General features: G+C 43.6%; 1 protein-coding gene across 1 annotated transcript in view; it reads left to right on the top strand.

The window, feature by feature from the left end:
- The window catches only part of DGAT1 (diacylglycerol O-acyltransferase 1), a 1,493,476-nt gene that overhangs the window by 795,442 nt on the left and 676,548 nt on the right, over positions 1 to 21,486 (top strand). Inside the window, exons 8-9 of the mRNA XM_069621909.1 lie at positions 5,885 to 5,959; positions 6,353 to 6,456. Of these exons, the coding sequence (XP_069478010.1) occupies positions 5,885 to 5,959; positions 6,353 to 6,456 (179 nt within the window). The remainder of the gene's footprint in view (positions 1 to 5,884; positions 5,960 to 6,352; positions 6,457 to 21,486) is intronic.

Here is a 21,486-nt window from a genome sequence, read left to right as displayed (position 1 = left end):
TTGCAGGTCCATAAAGAGGAAAGGCCATTCCACCGAGTCAATCACCTTCTCGGCATCCAGCAGTGCTGCAACCAATCAGCTGGACACCGCAGGGAGACCAAACGGCGCAACCCATAAGATGTATAGCTTCCCAGGAATAAAACCAGACTTGTCTGCTGTGACACCTTTGTTCATCATTGGATTTATTCTCGTAGCTAGCAGTTTCGCTAATATCTTATCATGATTGAGAAGTGAGATTGGGCGGTAGGACCAGCACTCATCTGCTGCTTTCCCGGGATTTAATAAGTGACCACTGCTTCCCTCATAGTAGTCAGTAATTGCTCCCTTCCATGAAGCCTCTTGATATACCTCTAAAAGATCTGGTGTCAGTTATGGTGCAAAGTACTTGTAAAACTCTGCCGTAAAGCCACCCGAGCCGGCAGGGGCCTTCCCTGATGCCAATATCTTAATCGCCTGGAGGATTTCTTGCTCTACAGTGGGTCAGCACAAACATTCCCGCTCCTCTTTTCCACACAAATAGAGTGCCACCCGATCAAGAAATGCACCCAACTCTAACTGTGAGGCATGCGTCTGTGACAAAGGTGGTGGTAGAATGCACCAAATGATTTAATAATCTCCCATTCTGCATAATGCAGATCACCAAGTCCATCTCTGATGGAGGTGATGTGTTCTAGGGGTGGTAACCTTGGCCACCCTTGTAGTCTTGCAGGGCGTTTACCTTCCCCGTATTGCCCAACAGCTGCTTTCCACCATAGGAACTTAACTTCTCTCTGGGTCGAAACCCTACATTTCTCCATTTCTTTAACAATGTTGTGCTTAGCGGGGCTACTTATTTATTTTATTCATTTCATTTGTTGATAGTGCCCAGGACCCGGGAAGTATCACGGCGCTAGTGGTTACATTACAGACAGTGCATATGAAATACGTGATGTCTTTGTGGTTGCAAGTTGCCAAAGGTTATCACGGGCAAAGCAGAAGCAGGCAAACGGGTTGAGACCTCTTTGTTGAAAAGTAAGGTTTTTGTTTTTGCAAATGGCCAGGTAGGAGGCATCAGCTCTGATGCTGTGTGGGAGTACATTTCAGAGGGTAGGGGCAATGATGGGGAAGCAGGTTCGGCTCGTTTTCTGGTGAATCTGGGGGTGTTAAGAGAAGTGGACGAGGAGCAGCGCAGGCTGAGTAAGTTAGGTTTTTTGGAGATACGGTGGGTGAGGTGGGGGGGCAGTGTTGTGTAGGCAACGATGGGTGATGGAGTTTTTTTTTTTTTAAATCGATGCGCGCCTTTATTGATGACCAGTGAGCTTCCTGTCTTACTTTGGCGAAGTGATCAGATCGTTATTTCGGATCAGCTGCAGTTTCTTGCCTGCAAGGGTGGCATTGCAGTAGTCCAGTTTACTCCCTATGATGGCTCTGGCTAGTAAGAGGCAGTTGTTGGAGGTGAGGAACTTTCTGGATAGGTTGATAAGTTTAGTAGAGTGTTCCGCGCAGGAGGCGACAGCTTTGACGTGTTTGTGCATGTTTAGCTCAGAATCAAGGTAGACGCCTAGTGTTTTGACATGGGCTGAGACAGGGGTGGTATTCCCGTCAATGGGAAAGGAGATGAAGGCAGGGTCAAGGTGTTTGAGGCAGTGCAGAGAACCAACGATGAGTAGCTTCGTCTTGTCAGTAAGGCAGAGGTGGTGTTTAGCCATCCACGTTTGGATGATGCTGTAGACTTGGTTGATATTCTAAGAGTGAAGTTTGTAATTGCTGGTCAGATTGAGGAGCATGTGTCCTCAGCAAAATTAGTGTAAGGGATGTTCAGTTTGTCCAAGTGGTCAGAGTGGCTTAGTATACATAATGTATAGTGTGGGTGATAGGCAGGATCCTTGGGGGACACCGAAAGAGACGGGAATGGGGTCAGCTGATTCCGACCCATTGAAGACGCTGGTGGTTCGATCACTCAGGAAGGATTTGATCCAGTTGACTGCTTCAGGGGAGAGGTTAAATAGGCCAGTGAGATGGTTGCACAGGATCTCATGGTCCACAAGGACGAAAGCTGCCGAGAGGTCAAGTAGGAGGAGGATGGCAAGGCCTCCGTCATCACAGATGTGGTCAAGTTCGGTCTTTAAATCGAGAAGGGCAGATTCTTAGTCTGCTTCCACCTGCAGCCGTTGGATATGTGCCTCACTGTCCACCAATTCCCTTTTTATCAATGTCATTATCCCAGACTCTTGCGATATACATTCTACCCTCACCACACAGAACGCTGACTGAGGTGGCCGATCCCATATTATCAGTGAAGAAGTTATCAATGACTTGCGTAAATCCCTCTGTGAACACTGCATCAGACAAACCTTCACTGTTGAACATCCAGGTTGGCCTCGCGCCCAGGCACCTCTATCACCACCGGCGCATGATCTGATATTGTACGTGCCAAAATATTTACCTCCTCTACCCAACCCGTGATTTTATCAGATATAAAAGTGATCGAATCACAATGCCAACTATTGGACCATAAAGCTATACATATAGCCTCTTTCAACCCCATTCCTGGTTCTCCAGATATTATTCAGCTCCCACTCCCAGCTCAATTCTTTTAACTTGGCAGTAGATTTTAAGAGACCTCCGGATCCCCCTTTTCTATCCAGTCCTGGTTCCAATACAGCGTTAAAATCTCCATCCCATACAAACACGTCTGAGGAACACCAATCCAGTTGCTGAGCCATCCATTCCAGTGTCTACTGTATCGTGATTAGGACCATAATTAATGAGTGCAATTGCCTGCTCATGTAGAAGTCCCACTACTAGTAACGCTCTACCCTCATGGTCTTCAAACCTTTGTCAGCCGAAAGCCGGCGGAGTTCTGTATCAATATACTAAGCCCTCTGGAATAAGAAGAATAAGAGAAGTAGCAGTGACAGTGAGGTCCAGTGTGTCTCCTCCAAAATATTTCTTTCAATACAGAGGCTGGGCAGAGTTCGAGGGGTGACCCGGAGGGTTTGCTGGCTGATGGGTCAAGGAACTCTTCTTTGGGGAAGGGTTTGAAGGAGTCGAAAGTTGGGAAATTGCTTGTCAGGGCATGGGATCATGAAGGGTCAGTGTTGGGAGGATTATTGCCCTGACTATTGTCCTGTCAAGAGCGGTGTTGTAGAAGTGTAGGGAGAGGGAGTCGCAGAGTGATAGTGTGGGGGTGGATTGGGTAGAGGAGCAAGTGGGTTTGAAGAATTCTGATCTGATCATGTGGAGTTTTGCTGCAGTTGCCACAGTTGAGAATTTGTTTATTGTAATAGGCTTTTTTTGCCTTTCGGATTTCAGCTTTGTAGTTACGGTGTTGCAGGTCGAACATGGATCTGCTGAGATCAGTTGTGGATGCTCGCCATTTGCATTCAAGAGTTGTTTAGTTTTTTAGCATTCCTCAGAAGGGGTGTGAACCATTTGGGGGACAGTCCATTGCTGAGGAAGCGAGGAGCAAGGGGGTTGGGGTATTAGAGATTCATTAAGCCAGGGGTCGATGGTTAAGGCTCTATTGGGGGAGCGTTATAGGGGGTGAAGAAGCAAGGCTTTGGCTAGGTAGGGAAGGATCTGTTCCAGCATTTGAGGTCATTTGGGCGACCAGCAGAGCTGTAGGAGGAGCGGCAGTGGTGTGGGTAGAGAAAGGGATGGCCTAGTGGTCGGTCCAGTTGAGTGGTTTGGGACGGGATAAGTAAACCAGGTCATGGGAGCTGAAAATTGCATCGAGTGTTTACCCACCTAAGTGGGTTGGACCAGTTGTATGATCTGAGAGGTTGAGCGCATTGACACGATCAACCAGCGGATGAGTCATGGGTTTAGTGGGGATATCGAACCAAATATTAAAGTCTCCTAGGAGTATAAGAGATTGGTTATTTATTTGAATGATAGCTGTTGAATCACAGAGGTTGTTGGTGAAATGTCTGTCGTAACCAGGGGGTCTGTTCGCTTGATTCACATCTAGAAGTGCATTCCGAGATATTACTGCGATTTATTTGTTCCACACACTTGGAGATTTGCTCTTGCTCCATTTGCTCTCATCTACTAAATTGCCCTCTGTGACTTAGAATTGTTCCAGTTAGCCTGATTTGCATCTAGAAAGTGCCCCCTGAGCTATTACTGTGTTTTATTCTGGCTGGATTATTACTGTTTTATTCTGCCTGTCCCTCACACTCAGAATTGTTCCTGTTAGCTTGATTCACATCTAGAAGTGCCCTCCGAGATACTACTGTAGTTTATTTGTTCCACACACTGAGACATCTGCTCTTACTACATTCTCATCTAGAAGGTGCCCTCTAGGTCATAGAATTGTTCCCGTTAGTTTGATTGACATCTAGCAGTGCCTTCAAGATAATACTGTGATTTACTCTGGTCCACACACATAGACATTTGCTCTTGCTACATTGACTCATCTAGAAAGTACCTCTGTGACTTAGAAATTGTTACTGGTAGCTTGTCCCCATTATTCACACCTTGAATAATCTTGTGATCTATTTACATGCGCTGCTCACTTAGAATTGCTCCTGTTAGCTTAATCCACACATAGAAAGTGCCCACTGCGATTGATGCACTAGAAAGTGCAGTCTGTGATATTTCTGTGTTTTAGTTGCCTCTGCCGCTCACTTGGAACTCCCTACTGCTACCCTCTTTGGCCCTCTCCCACTGCCCTGGTGACCATAAACCTCCCACTCCCTTAACACCTACTTGACCCCCGCCAACAAACCACCCCCTTTATATCCCTCCCTGAAAGTAGCCTGGCTCACCCTTGCCAGAAAGATGACCTCATCTCCCTCCCCCTCTTAACTCTCTCACCCTCTCACACCCCTATGGCACCAAATCTGATGAAATGCAGAAAACACGACTGGTCCGCTCCCTCGACCCTGTACTCCTCACTTCTTCCTCAGTGCCCCCTCCCATCCTCGCCCTCCCCTAGCCCCCTGCATTCCCCTCGCCCAGTTTCCACCCCCTGTCTCTTGACTTCTTACCCTGTACACCTAAACCTCCTTTGCCTCACTCATTCCAAAATCTCCCACCTAAACCCCTCTCTCGCTGTTCCATCGAACCACCTCCAACCCCCCTGACCCACCCCTCATCTTGCACATTCCTACCTCTGCCAGCCTTCTCTTCCTGCCCCCCCATCAACGTAACCCTCTCAGCAGATACTCGGGCACCCAGCATCCCCATATCCCTCAACCTGTCAACACCCCTGAATGTTCCTACCACTCCCACCACCCCACCAGACAGCCGTCCCTCAAGCTCCCACTCCGATGAGCACCACCAAACCCACATCTGCTCACAAAGTCACTTGCATCCTCTTTAACGCACGCTCAATAGCAAGAAACGGACACAGCATTTTTGACTTCCTATCCTCTGACAAGATGGGCCTCATTTTTATCACTGCAACCTGGTTCTCTGACAACTTTGCCCCTGTAGCACACTAAAGCTTCCCCCCCCCGCTACTCACTCATCACTCACAATAGACATGCACTGCATCCTGTGAATCCCTTCTAGTAAATCTCTCTACTACTGACCTTGACCCACAGCTTCCCCTCTTCTCTAGGGTTACTAGAACAATGGATGCATGTGACTGATGAGAAGTGGTCTTTCCACGATTGAGGGCGAAAATTAGATGGAAGTGAAATGGAAATGGGCTGGTGAATGCTCCTAAATAAGTTATCCGCTCCCGACGACAAACCGTTTTAACGGACATGGAGTAAGGAAACATTATTGGTATTTCGTGGGGTGAGGGGAGAGTTGGGTGGGTTATGTTATTTGGTTTGATCTTGTACAAAAAGACAAACCTACTATTTTAAGGAGGTAAAATAAATGCTGGGTATCTGAATCACTCACTGATAAGCTACCTTTTTATACATCCTTTCTCATTTCTGTATTCTAGTTCCTGTAACGAAAAAATCAAATGGGGATGCTTTGCACTATGAGGTGTCCTACCCAGGAAATCTTACTTTTAAGGGTACGTATCATATCACATTAAGAGCAACTGTATACATTTATCATAAATGTTACTCTCTTGTGAACTTCGCTGACGAAAGGTTTTAGATGCAGCTATGCATTTAAGTAAAGATCCGACTTGTTCAATGTCTTTCATGCAAATACTGTATTGGAGAATGCTGCAGCACATGCCATAGGTAATCTGTTATGATGCAGAGGCAAGAGAGCGTAGTTATGGTGCCCCATAAAATGTAGCTTTTCATCCAATCCCACTTTCGGGACCCATTCCTACATATAGTACACATTGCACTTAACTTTCCCTGCCTCTGCTTGGTCTGTTAAGTTGATATTCTGAAGCCGGCCTGTGATTGCTGTTGAAGACCTTTCTGGTAATTACCTCACTTTGTTCTTTCAGACATGTATTACTTCGTACTTGCACCAACGCTCTGTTATGAGCTGAATTTTCCTCGTTCCCCAAGGATACGTAAAAGATTCCTTCTCAGGAGACTCTTTGAGATGGTAAGGTATCACAGGGGTTGGTGGGTTATGTGGGTTTTGTGAATGTTCAGGAAAGAGGTAGATGTGCTTCTATCTGTGATGGGCATTCCGGTTAGGTTTTAATGTGGTTTTCTTTAGTAATTAGGTTAGGTAGTGGTATACTTTGTAGTAGTTATTTTATGATCGAATTTCTAAAATGTTTTCAAAATACTTTTATAACTTTATTTTCAGATCAATTGGTACACACACATCCAAAGGCTCATTTCAACACTTTTGGTTATTTATTAACCAAAGGGTAGCTTGAGAATATTGATCACCATTTGTTGCTGGTCTGTGTTGTCTTGTATAGTTAATGTGTTTTTTACTGAATTAAAAACAACTTTAAACATTTTTACAGAGCAAATGGCTGATCCTTTGTTATTTTTATTTGGGGTCCCCTCTCCAACTCCCCCGTTTCCCTTTGTTTATAATCCCAAACCCCATCCCACTCATTTTAACCCCTTACACACAACCTAAATGCATTTTTAAAAATTCTGTATTTTTTTTCAGCAAAAATGTTTAGATAAAAATGTAAGTTATTTTTAATTCAGTACAATTTCTGCATACAGTCTTGGACCTGTCCCCTACTCCTGGTTCTCTGCTCTGCCATGAAAGCTCTGAAACCATGTATGTCTCAGGCTCTGCCCTTGTTGAAATTGTTACTTGTTGTGGCCTTGGGTACTCTCTTCCGAACCTTAGGTGTCTGGTAACATATCTCCCCCCTCAATGCAGTTAGTTGACCTGCAAGATGTTCCACTAATTTTACTTTTAAACTGCTTTGATCCTGGGTTGTGATTGTTGAGGATACCATCTCTAACATTAGCACACACATTTGATAAGAATCCATCATGAAGCTTCTGCTGAGTATAGCGGCTATGGACGCCACGTAGCAGATTAGTGCTCCTCTTTGTGATTAATGTATATAATAACTTGTATGTTCTGTTCTACCTGACAAATGAAGCACCTGGAGAAGGTGACGGGCATTCAAGCAACAAGTAAATGTGCTTTTACGCTCTAGTTACCAGGGATACATTTAGAAATAAGCTGCATGTCATGTGTAGTTTAAAACTGTGATCCCTAACAATTTCATTTTGATACATACCCTGAGGTAAAAGCTGACAAGCAGAGGAGACCTAGCTAAGCCCTGAAGGTCCCGGCAGTTTGTCGTTTCGAGTAGCAAGCAGACATTGCACATTTGCTGTTTGACAAATACATTTAAGAAGTTTCCACTAGCAGCCAACAAACTAACGTTTGGGCAATAAGATAGCATTACTAGTGGTATAAAAAGCAGTGGACTAATTTAGGCTGACAAGGGCCCGGGTGCCACACTTGTCTGCTTGCGTCACCAGGCGTGCAGAAAGGACGTCACCACCAATACTGTGCCATCATTTGGTCTGCTTGAAGTGGGTCTAATACATATTTTCAATTCATTTTTGCACATGCGAGCTGTCCACCTTCCCCCAAATGCTCGTAAGGGAAAAGGGAGATTCCAAGTAGCTGTTGAATTGGCCAGGCTGAGGAGTCTTGTGGCTTTTTTATAAAGATGTTTAGTTTGGAAAATGTAAAATTTGCTGGAACCATTCCCAACCTCTCATTAAGATTTGAGCAGAGTTTCTAGAATTAGGGAATGTAAGACCAGTTCTTTATGCACTACTTGAAGAGGCAAAGATCCAACAGGGATCACTGGTTTATGACGAGTGCTTTGAACTGATCTGGGTCTAACTGGGTGGAAAGACAACGTCATAGAGAAACTAGGCTAAAATGTAATCTCACTGAATATGTTCTCATTGAGGCAGGAGGCTTGAGGCAGTCGGTTGAGTATATATAATTATTTCTGACAAAAACTGATACTTCCTTCAGCAATCCTTTTGTAGGAGTAATGTCTTGCCTAGCGGAAAGACAGGATCAACGAATTCCTTGATTACTAGAGTCACCTAATGTTCAGAATATCTAGTTTCTCTCGTTTTTTTCTGCCATTATTACTCTACATGTATATTAATTTGATAATTCATGAGCTGAAATGAGATTTATGTAATTCAGTTGTAATGGTCCTGTATTGATTACGAAGGTCTAATATAACTGGAGGCAATCTGACTGAGTTTCAGGATGTTTTTTTTACCGGTCAGAACATTTGTAATTCTTCTCAAGGTTTAATTGCTTTTTCTCTCTCCTTTGTTGTTTTTTGGTATGTTCAGTCATTTTTGTAACTGCTGAAATGTTACTAAAAAGTGGTCAGTATGTACTAATGGGAAAGGTGACAAGGATTTGAAATGGTTCATGCAAAAAAGATCAGACCAAAGATCTAGCCACAGAGGCAAGGATTAATTCTAAATCTTTCAACAATGGTCTCTTTTGTTTTTCTGTCACCCCGAGTGGGATGGGTGTTCCCAGACATGGGCCCTGAGCCTTCTGTGCCTAGATACCCAATCTAAACCTCACGTATGAGGCCCTACGTGCAGAAGGGATGTGACCATGTGTTTGGGCTTGACTGCCACTTTTGAAGTGGACCCAAGCCTGATTTGCAGATGGTCTTTCCCGTTTCTGTAATTGCTTGGCAGGCTGAGGAACGATGGCCTGGTGGATTGCCCAGAGCAATGTCGGATGTAAGGATTCATTCTAAACCTTCCAGCCATCACCACTTTTGTTGTGCGTCTGTTACTAGGGAGAAGTTATTACTCCCCTTCCGGAAGGTTTTTTCAAGAGAGCTTCCTTTGTGTTATCTATTGGGTAGTTTAGAATTGTTTTGCTCCATAATTAGATCTGCTACTAAATCAATTGAATACACTGAAAATAGATAATTGTTGCTGACTCTCCGCACTTAGATGACCACATTTACACCTTGGTGGTAACCCTGAGGATCTGTTTAGATTCAGGAAACACCTTGGATCCCCCTGTAAGCGAGGTTGCAAAATCAAGCTTCTCCATGCTGTTCCAACTCTGGAAACTATGCTGCAGTTAGGCCAGCAGTTATAAGATGAAAGTAGTTATTGTATTGTCACTACACTCCTGCATCATGTGTGCAGCAATTTCTTGAGTATGCAGCGTATCTTATTCAAAAGCTTCAGAATGCATCATACTGCTGTTCAACACCAAGCGATATAAGCATATTTTTTCAGTCTTGAAACCTCTCCATCAGCTTTCCCTTCATAGTTGCATAATGTTCAAAGCCTTTGCATTGTATACAAGGCCATGTACAGCTATGGCTCAACCTTTATCCATTCCAGGTCCACCAACTATCTTCTCAATAGATCCTTAGGATGAAGCCAGCAAAGCATGACTTTTTGTTTCAGAAAATTATTCAAGGTGGCTGATCGTTCCCTTACCATGCCCCCTTGCTCTGGACTGGAAGTTATTACCCCAGTCCCTTAAGACATTGAAACACACCTCCCTTTCACTAAAACTCTAAGAACCGCTCTTCACGCTAAACCACCTCCAATCGATCGCATTGTCGAGCACCATGGGGCAGGCCACAATGCTGACAATGGTGCAACCTATACATGTGACTATAACAATTGCGTTGACTATGTTGGATGATACACAATGGACAGTAAAGCAAGGTAAGTCATTGGTGAGTTAATCTGCTAGTTTGCAAAAGTAGAGCAATAAATCTGATTTGGTGTGTCACTTACATGGGAGAAGGTACTTGGACCGGAGCAGGCTTGCGATAATGACCAAACTGCTGCTAGGTATTTCATTACATTTCACTGGCAATTGTATAATTAGCAAGTATCTGGTCTTGATAACATCAGGCTTTGTAATTGATGAGATATTTAGCTCCTGCTTTTAGCCAAAGAGAGCGATGTTGGTTTCAAACCAATAGTTGCCAGGAGCTACTTTGCACTCCCCTGGCCAACTGACGCCATACAAACATACATGTATGTTTAGTAATAGGAATAAAGGTGATTAAAGCACGCATCTAAGGCACATTTAAAGCAAAATGGAACATACATCATGGACAGAAGTGTGTTTGCATCTCATGTGAATGTTAGATGTGTGACTTGCTTGCTTCTGGTTCTCTGGAGGCAGATCCTGCCTACTGGGTGGTGCCCAAAACCCAAGAGCTGCTTTTAGATCTTGCTCATCAAATCTCAATTTCGACACCTGTCACACCAATATTTATTGTCATAAAATCTGAAATAGCTAGCCTTTGTTTAACTGCAGGTCTAGCATTCACTAAAACAGTCCTCAAAATGTGATCTTGCCCTTAGCCATTGACTAGTGATTGACAATGTGATTAAGAAATGTGCTGTGAAGCAAGACTTTCTTTGCTGTTTTCCTTTCTTAGGCTTTTATGGGACAGTTTTTTCTTGCTTTGTGTGAACTCCTGGCCTATCTTGAGGTACGTAAAGCTTTCTGCTTTAACCCCCTTGCCCTTTCACACATTCTTATGGGCAGACTGAGCAGTCCTTAAGACCATCAGTACTGAGATTGTGTCTTTTGTGGAGTTCTTGTAATGTTACAACTGTGCACACAGTCTCAAAGTGAAGTGCAGTCTGGATACTTTGTATCCTTACAACTTTTTCTGTAATGCCTTTTTGGTGACTTTAACATTGTTCCTCAGGCGTGGTGGCACCTGTTAATTTTCTACCAGTTTGGTAATATTTTACTCGTGCACTTTTCCATTTGCTGCAAATTTCTACTAAGGTTGGCTAGAACCCTAAAATGGCCGTGCCATGAGGTTTTCGCTTGCCCTTTTGCCATATTGTTTTTTTAGCCTTCTTCCTGCCTTCTTGGGTCAGGACATGCCATATATGGAATGCCTCTTGCCAGGGAAATCTGCTGTATTTGCGGGCAAAGTGGCAGTTTGCGTGTGCCCAGATGTAAGGCTGGGACTGTCTGGTCCCAGTACACAACCTGCGACTGAATGCCTGTTGCTGGGCAGATGTTGACCATGGGTGGATAGCCACTGCCTGTCAGTGTTCTTTTCCAGATATCCTTTGATCAGAATTGGTCGGTAGTTAGTGGGAGAAAATGGATTGAGCAATGTATTTTTAAGGAGGGCTGAGATGAAGGCTTCCTTGAGACTTGATGGGATGTGGATGCAAAGAAAGCATTGGCGATGGCCATGATGATGAGGGACAAAACTTCAGCCTAGTCCTTAATGAGTGGGCCTAGGCAGATATTGCTTTAGCAACGTGAAGGTTTGAGGCCGCTGATGAGGTGGGCTATTTCTGTTTCAGTAACAGGACGAAATATGAACAGCAGGAAATTGGAGGAGCGTGTGGGGAGCTGGATTCAGGGGGTGCAGGTGGTTGCATGGTAGCTTTGCCGCAGATAGCTTGTTTTTTGAGGATATCTATTTTTAGTGTGGCAGTTTTGCAAAAGTTATCTTTGGTGAAATTCGTAGGTGGGTTGTTTGGACTCCTAATTGACGTTGGTGAGTCTGTCATGGTTGTGAGAAACCAGAGGGTGTCTCACTTGCTAGTCTCCCAGGAATCGCTCTCAGGTGGCCAGGGCACAGCCATCGCCTTTGCATCCAGACCCTGTGGGTGGTCCGTTGCAGTAGGATCACCTGGCTGAGGATTCTTCGGGTAGTGGGGGCGAGATAGCCAATTGTGAGACGCGATATTCACCCCTCTTTTGTCTCTTTACAATAGCCCGTGAATCGAGGTGTAAGGGCTGTTTTGGGTTCAATATTTTCCCAGTCCCATATTGAGGAGTTTTGGGAGTAGGCATTCTTCTGCCATGATCTTTGGGGTACAAAATCTCTGAAGGGGGGTGGAGACTCTTGTAAGAGAGTAGAGAAGATGGGTAAATTCCACCCCAAAATGACTTCTTCAGGGAGTCCTGGAATTATAGGGGATATTTCATAGAACTTGCCTCGGATCTCAATGTCTACCTGTATTTTGTGGTAGATTTTGTCGTCTCCATGTTCACATGTCACTAGGGCCGCGCTGTCAAGATCTTTTGTTGTAACAAAATCAGCCCTATAGCGGTTTTCTCACTACCTGAGTCTCAGGGCCTTTACTTGCCTTCACCCAAGCCTTTTCATAAGTAAACCCAACAGGAGTTCAGCACAAGCAAATGCTGAAGGTCTCTAGCTTTTTCTCTGGCTCTTCCCATTCTTCGCCCTTCAAACAGCCTATTTGCATGGGTTCATCTTTTATATTCTTTGGACATGGTCTAGCTAGATGTCCTGTTTCTCTACAAGACAAACAGACCAGAGGTGGTCTTCGTTTTAACTCGTCCTTTCTACTTTTATCCTTAGCTTTCGGAACAATGTTAATGTAATCGTGTGTGGCCCCCCCCTGCTTTATCAACTCCTTGAGGTTGAGTTCAATGGATGGACTTATTGTGCTTACGTTCTTCCCATCGATGGGTCAAATGGAAATGTTTTGCTGTATCCGAATGGTTTTGAGCAGTCTCAATGGCTGTTGCTAGAGCAGGACGATTTAACTGAAAGACAGATCTGGGTCTGTTATTCGAGGGGGCACTGTGCAGTCCCCCCTTGTCGAGTTTCTGGCTGGTGGCAGTGGTTACCACGCGAAATATTCCACCGGAATATTTCCTATGGGATTTTCCCATTCATTTTAAAAGCACCACTTTTTTGGTGCAATGTTAAAGATACCGCCGGGTTATTTATTTAATATTTATTCCCCGGTTGGGTCTTTTTGCCAGGACTTGGTTTTAAAATGGCGTTTGTGTGCACCTCTGTAACTCCAACCCAAGTCGAGCCCTTTGTTCCACTTTTGGCGGACTTCTGCACAGAAGCCACCAAAAGTGGTTCCACTCTGTCTGGGTCTACAGGATGTGTGGGAGGGGGGGGGGGGGGGGTTTAGGCACCCTGGACTAAGTTGCCCCGGCAACTCAAGTCGCACTCTTGTGTGATTGGCCCAGTGGTGAGCCGCCCGACTCACCACTTAGCTTGTTTGAGTGACAGCTAGATATGCTGAATGGGGGTTTTCTGCATAAAAGCAGGGCTTTGGGGACTGGAACTTCAGAAGTCGCCACAGGACCAAAGAATCCGAAGAGGGAGAAGCTGAGCCGACCTGCAACGACGACACCACCGGTGGAGCCCTGCTGAACCGCCTCACCACTTCCCGACGACAGAGAAGATCTTCATCCCGGAGAGTCTTCTTCCTCTGAACTGGTGGGGATAACCAGTTCGCCCTATTTTCGCCTTCCTGGATCGTCTCGTGGTCGAATCGCCCGTGCCAAGCACCCCGGCGGCCGGATAGCCACGCTTCACCACGACTGCAAATAAAAGGTTAGTACCTTTTTAACCGGGAAACTCCGCGGCTGGTTTCTTCCTTGGCAGTGCAACGACCTCCAGCTTTCCTCCACGTTGAGATCTTCTCTTCCCCTGGATGAAGCACCAACTTGCACCCGCTGCCAGGAACAACTGCCCCCGCTGGAGCTTTCTCACCATTTCAGGTACTGTGTCCCGCTTGGTCTCCCTTGCAACATACTGCTAAAGGTGTCCCGTAAATCCTTGACTCTCTATCCTGGAACTTTTTAACTAACTTTCTCTGAACTGATCCAACTCTTTTCCGAACTATCTGCAAAGACTTTTAAAGTATAATTCAACTGTGTGATCTTGGACACATTCCGCCTTGCTCTCCCCAAGAGTGGGCCTGGCCTATGAACTTTCTTGCTCTACAGTAGACTCTGCCTTTCCTGACTTGCTGTGGTTCTTTTAAAAGTGTTGGTATTGTGTGCTTTCCTAATTCTGCCTTTTCCCTCCCTTTTTAACTAACTTATTGGAGTGTCATCTTAGGTTAAGCGCTCACCTCTGTCTGCAAATAAGTGGTGTTTTTTTACTAAGACTTGTTCAATAAGTAATCAGGGATGTATATATATTTCTGAGGCTTGTGGAATCTGCTTAGATCACATGCTGTGCATAGGCCGACATTTAATGGAAGCTGCGGAGTATTAGTTTGTTTTTCAAAACTCGAAAATTGGGCGTCGACACAGGGCGTGCCAGTAATACTATCCCTAGTGTGACGTCCACTGTACCCATGATCCCTCACGCGTCTAGGACCCTGAGATTGTTTTTTTCCGCCCTGCTGGTCGGAAGCACTGAGCAGAGTTCCCTGACTTAGTCAGATTTTGCTAATAATGTTATATATTTCCAAAATCAATACATCACCAAATCCACTGCTGGTTTTATTTATGGGGCCTGGTGACCGAGAACAATTAAGATGGGCTGTCCCTGAGCTGTGATTGCATAGGCAACTTGGCCTCTGGGGCTGCGAGCAAGGAACCTCTGAATACTTTAGTTCCCTTTGTTCTCCCAGAGTTTATAATTGTCTCTATATGTAGGTTCTTTTTATTATCAAAACTGTAGTCATGACTGCAATCTTTCTGCAGTGTTTAGGTATTTATTTTGTTTTTTTAAAGGTACCTTGCATTTTAATCTTTGCTACTCTATTTATAGGACTTTTTGGACTGAATGTTTTTCTGTGCATGTTTCTGAATAATTTATCATAAGTCCTAATTAGCCGAAAGAAATCTAAGGCTGCAACGCTGCATGTAAAGGCACTTCGAAAGAAATACATTGGAACTTTCATGGTAAATTCCACAGGAAGAGTTGGGGATTTCAAGAATATTGCCGAAGTGTCAGTTCAGACCCGTATGCAATAGCGAGTGGTTATTCATCTATAACTGTAACCCTTCCTACTTGACGCAGGGTTCACTTGATTTTCTACGCAATATCACTTAGCTCATTATGCTGTGTGTGTATATGTATATGTATATATATTATCAGAATATGTCGACACAGATGTGTTTAGGCCTCACAAGTTAGTAGAGTGCTCATTCGTCTACCACATATAGGTTCCTGTGCTCCCAAGATCTGCAACATAGACGAGACAAAAACAATGGATTCATGCTTGGTCACGCCGAATCAATTTACATCACATTTAATATTCATTTATTTATACACTATCAATTGCAAACATAAGGCGTGCTTCCTCACATTGTACTTTACATTGGAGTTTTCTCCCCACTTACCTGTATTATATCTACAAAAATGTCAGGACACAGACTCAATATGTCTGTATCATAGAGTATAAATCTTCAAAAATTGCATCTAAACAGATGTATGGACAAAGATACCTCATCATGTTACTGCATGATCACTTCATGCATCTTGCTTCACTCTAGTGTTCCCAGAGCGGCCGACTGTCTAAGATAATTCCAAATATACATCTTATCACTCTTATTGCCTAAATATATTCAGTTGGCAATGATACATTTGCTAAATTCCATATTATGACTTGCTTACCGGAAAATGCAAACTGCGGCCACTTGGCTTAGTGCGGAGTGTGGTCTCCCTAACAGATTGAGGCTAAATTCAAAGGGCTGCCTTATACAGGTAGGTTGAGTGTCGACTATGGCTCAAAAGCATAAATAGGCTGAATGCTGGGGAAGCAGGATACTAGGTAACGTGAGGTGGGGTAGTTAATGGAAGAGTAATGGCTGTACCCCCTACCTACACCACACTTTCCTTATCAGTCGGTGCTGGCTGACGGCTACAGGCTTCCCCGGCGAACACTGGCTATGAACGCTTTGCGAGCTGCCCTTTGCCTTGGGGCCCTTAGCCAAAGGGGACTTCCGTGGGTGGTCCTACTAAGAGGGGTCACAGCAGCCAATAGGGGCTGACTGTGGACGGGAAAGGACAAGTCTCCATTCATGAAATATCAATACAGGGAAAGTTGGAACAAGTAGTATCTGAAGCCAATGAAGTATAGCCCATGCAGGAGTAAAACTGTGCTATACTAAAAGTCTACGAAAACATTGAAAAGTCCTGGTAAAGGAAGTATTTCCTTTAGGGAAAACACACCTGGCAGGACAGCAGTATACCAGGGATCTATAAAAACCCAGAGGGAATTCCTGGCAGGCGAGTACACCAGGTAATGCTTGTAAAGTATAGATAAGAAAGACATTGTGAATAGATACCTGGCAGGAGTGAGTATACCAGGGGATCTAAAGAATCTACTGAAGGAATCCTGGCAGGAGAGTGGACCAGGAAGTTATCCTTAAGAAGTTGTTGTGTAAAAGACACTTGTGCCATTCTTGGAAAGATATTTTGTGAAAGACACTTTTGGCATCCTTGGAGCGTTTGTTTAAAACAGATTTTTGCCAGCTTTGAGAAGTTGTTGCATGGAAAATACTTTCGTTATCCTTCCTGAAGCATTCCTACCATCCTTAAGATTGTTTAAAAAAGACATTTTCATGATCCTTTCTGAAATAATACAGCGAAAGGGAACCATCTTCAGGATTTATTTTTTTAATTATTTTTTGTTGGTTTTGATCAAACATTTACAAGTAAACTTACTAGTAAGAGACAAGTGTGAAAGGTCTTTTTTTTTTTTTTACACAAGTACTAATAAACCAATGCATACAAAAACAAACATAAAAAAAATTCTGTAACTGTTTCAAGCAGTAACAGCTAATTCCTAAAACATTTGAAATACTTGTTAAATGGCTTGTTCATCACCCTACATTTCTCTGTATATTAAAATGTCATAATGTAGAAAGCGCCTTGGGAAGACTATCAATCTTCCTATATGTATCCAACAGGAAACAATAGCGGGCCAGTATCAGTGAAACACTATCGCCCCACATAAGAGTGGTTCGGAATAACTCCCCCAAGTCTTTGAGGTCTTTCGAGGCTGCAGTTGTAAAGTGTTTGAGTTAAAGATCCATTACTTCATTGCAGTCTAAAGTCAGGTGCTTTAACGTCTTGAATAGAGATGCAATTACACAACCTGCAATGAAACTTGGGGCAGTCCTTGGAAGTCCAGTTATCAATCCGTTCCAGCGTAGGGAGTTGGTTAAGTCGAAAGAGCAAGTATAATGCTCACATTTTACTACAGGGAAGCAAGTAAATCAATTTGGAGAGCATCTCCTCTTTCCTGGCAAATTTTGTGTATTTGGTGTAAGTCTTGTTACGAAAAAGGCCGTCAATAGTCCGGCGCCAATCCACGCATAGTTTTTTTTTTTTGTTACCGATTGAGTATAACCCCAGATTGGGGGTGGCCATGTCCAAGGCATACAAAATTAATGGTTCCACTTTGGCCAAATAAATTTGATTAACGGAAGGAGTACAAAGAGGAAGATTTAACCTTTTCATCTGACAGATCAGTGGCCTAGATGTCTCCCCAAGGCTATACTCTGTTGCTGTCATCGAGTGGGTGTTCATGAGGTTGTAACCTAGATAACGAATTGAGGATACCCTCTCCAAGCAGTATGTCTGTGAAATTTGTGGAAAATATATTGTTTGCCTAAAAACGTACTGTCTTAAGATGATGCAGGTAAGTCCTTAGGAGATTGCATTCGAAGTAAAGCTCAGTTTCAAATTTCCAGTACTTGCTACTAAAAGTGACAGGAAACTACATTTCCCAGGAACACCAGCACCACACTTACTGTTTATCCGGCACACCTGAAACGAAGCTGGTCTTCACCAGCCTCGGTGTACAGTGCTGCAGCGACTTAGTCTGCTCGTTTACTAGTAAACTGAAGCACTGCCATCGTCCTTTGCTGTTAAATTACAATAGTCCTATTTCGTCTAACTGGTCGAGACATGGGCCTCCTTGCAGGGGAATCTCTAACACTAGCACAGCTCCGTTTACATAGGGTGGCACTCATAAGTAAGTTAAAACTCACTAAAATGGACGGTATTGCGCATTTTATTGAAGATTAAATCGTACCTTATCATATTGATACACATAGGGAACCCACAATTGATAATGCAGTGGAAGTGGAAACTGTGCCTCAGGTGGCTATTACCACCTCAGATCCACTCCCCCCTATGATAATGAAAGATAACAGAATGGCTGATGGCGATGTCTCGGTCGCACACCATACTTGGTAGATTTACCATATTACCTTTCAAAATACTGGCGCCATAATCCCGCAGGAGACGACCGAATCCCACCAAAAGTCGCAGAACAACAGCAACACTGGAGAATCCGAATTCTCAAAAGATATAGGGAAAACACTAAAGCAGCCTTTTTGAACACAAGATCTTTCAACAACCACGCTCATGACCTACATGATCTGCTGACGAACAATGAACTTGATATCCTGCTTCTTACAGAAACTTGGATAAAAGACACTAGTGGCCCAGCGATAAACCTGGCAGTACTGTCGGGTTATGTTACTTTGTGTAAAAACTGAGAACATTGCACAAGGGGAGGTGTGGTCGCAAAGGGAGAATTGACTGTTCATGTCACCTATCTCTTGCCAGGGCTGTGAAATACTCCTAGTCAGAATGGTCCCAAGTCCCAATATATGTATACATTTTGTTCTACTCAACCGACCACCAGTAGTACTGCCCGAATTCAGTTAATACAATTCTCAGATCCTAACCAAATTAGAGGGCCAGAGTCGACTTTGTTCTTGGGAGATGAACATCCGTGGGAAGGCGACAAATCAGACAAAGGAGCCCTCGATTTACAGAAAATTCTACACAACATTAACTTTCAAGTAATGAATTACAAACCCCCAACAGACTAAAACCATTTGTTAGATTGGGTGACAACCAGAAAGTAAAAAATCAACATTACCCAGACCCAGCCGCGTATTTGGTCCGATCACTACATGATAGAATTTCAGATCCTGCCACCAGAAGGATAATCCAAACCCCATAACCCTCCCAAAATAGTTACTAGCTGTAACTTTAAAAGAGTTGGCTCCAGGGAAATAGCATCTTGTATGAACTCTATTATGGCAAAAACGGAACAAGACTTGGCAGAACATCTGGTTGCCTGTTTTAAAGACAACTTCACATTGATGCTTTAGAAAATAGCTCCTATTCGAACAAGACTAGTTGGAGACAGTCCAGACCATCAAAAATGGTTTACTCATGACCTTCGTATACTGAAAAGGGAAAAAGTGTAATCTTGAGTCTCGCTGGTTAAAACTCTGGATGGATGAAAATAGAAGGGCATGGAAAGAGGTGAACAAAACCTATAAAATGAAATCGTTGAAACTAAAAATGATTACTTCATCCAAAAAATGCATCAAGCAGCTAACGGCTCTAGAACTCTTGAGACTCTCTGGCTCCTCGAGAAACCAAAAGCACTAAAGGTCCCATTTCTGCCCGCCAACCAAGATGCTATAACAGTACAGACGCCCTTTTAAGCTAAAACCACGAACATAAGGGAAAAAATTAAGGATGCACTAAAAGCAACTACAACAGATTACCATAAGCTCACTGATTGCAAGTTACAACAGGAACCCTCCGTCTCTTTTACAGCAATAACAGCTGAAATTGAGAATACTAGAACGTAGATACTCGAACTTAGATATCTGTACACTCCATTTCTAGGGAGATTCGTAACACCAACATTTAAAGACGGAAGGATTCCTAAATCCGTCAAGACCATATTGGTTACACCATTGCAACAAAAAAACAATCTGGACCCTAATAATCTCATGCCGATCACCAATTTTAACTACGTACTTAAAATACTCGACTAATCTGCATACCAGCAATTCTAATCTTTTGTTGAAGCAAATATCATCCTTCACGATAGACCATCTGGCTTTCGGCCCAGTCACAATACAGAGACCGCACTGGTTGATCTGCAATCTCGCATGCTGAAGAGGGTCAAGTGGGGCTGTTGGTCCTACTTGACTTATCGGCCGCTTTTGACTTGGTGGATCACAACCTCCTTCAATGCCTATGAAGGCTTGAGCATTGCTCAGAGAAGGCAGTGAAATGGTTCCAAGCCTTTCTATCAGATTACGAATCCAGCTTTCAGTGGGGGGGGGGGCTGCGTGTTCATCTACAACCCCAATCCATTGCAGAGTTCTGCGAGGGACAAGCCTGTTGCCCAGTCTATTCAACCTATACATTCATCCCCTATGCTTTCTTTTAGAAGACCTGGGTATCTTCTTTACGAACTGCGCAAATGATACCCAGCTGGTAATACCAATTACTGGTGACTATGATGCAGACTCTTCAACCCTCACTGATATCTACAACCAAATCTAAACCTGGATGTTGACTAACTGGCTCTGTCTCAATGACTCTAAAACAGAGCTACTGATCTTCGGGACAAAATTTGCCTGAGCCAAATTGAGCAACAACTTCTCGACTTTCCGAATTGGAACCAGCATCAACCCAGTGCTGGACCAAGTTAAGACACTCTGGATTCAGTTGAAGGCTTCTCTGAATTCAGATGCCTGTGTTAACCACCTAAGTAAAAGTTGCAATTACTATTTTCATCTGATTATGAACATACGCCCCTACGTCTCAGCAAATAATTGTGCCATTTGTTGCTCGAGCTACCATTTCATCAAGACTCTATTATTGCAACTCTCTCCTGATCGGGGTCCTCAGCTTTGAACATAAAAAAATGTCAAGTTCTGCAAAACAACGCTGAACGTGTTGTCAAGAAGATAGCATAAAGGGAGACAATCTCCGACCACCGAAGAAACATTGGCTGCCGATAAAGGAGTTTATCCATTTTAAAATGGTAACCGTGACTCACAGATGCATATATGGGTCTGCTCCAGCATACCTCAAATCCCAAATACCTTGCTACCACCCATCTAGAACTCTGAGATCATCTAACACAACTCAGATCATTATCCCGAGTTACAGGCAGCCAAGTGGCATGGGAAGATCCTTCCCAGTCAAAGCTGCCACATTTTGGAACGCCCTGCCCATTGCAGTGAGAGGAGAATCCGAGTTAGCAAAGCCCTGAAAACTTTGCTCTTCAAATAAATCCTCCGCTACCGGCGCTGTATATATAAATATATGTATATATAAATCACCCACCTTCCACGGCATTATTTTCAGTTTGAATTTGTTATAAAAGACAATCTTGGATTTCTCCATGTTAATCATGAGATTATGCTCAATAGAGTAGGTAAAGAATAGCCTTAGCTTTATCAAAGAAAACCAGGTCAAAGGCAAATATTTGGCAGTTTAACTTAGCTTAAAGCTTCACTGCACTACAAAAAGAGCAGGTCAAATACAAAAATAAAAGCAAAAGGTTTGGGGTCCAAAGAATTGGAAGGAAAGGTGCAATGAATGGAAATCTTTCTTAACGGAGC

Source organism: Ambystoma mexicanum, chromosome 5q (assembly GCF_040938575.1).
Source record: "Ambystoma mexicanum isolate Mex_15411 chromosome 5q, UKY_AmexF1_1, whole genome shotgun sequence".
In the NCBI taxonomy this organism is placed as follows: Eukaryota; Metazoa; Chordata; class Amphibia; order Caudata; family Ambystomatidae; genus Ambystoma; species Ambystoma mexicanum.
This window is presented reverse-complemented; position numbering and strand designations above follow the sequence as displayed.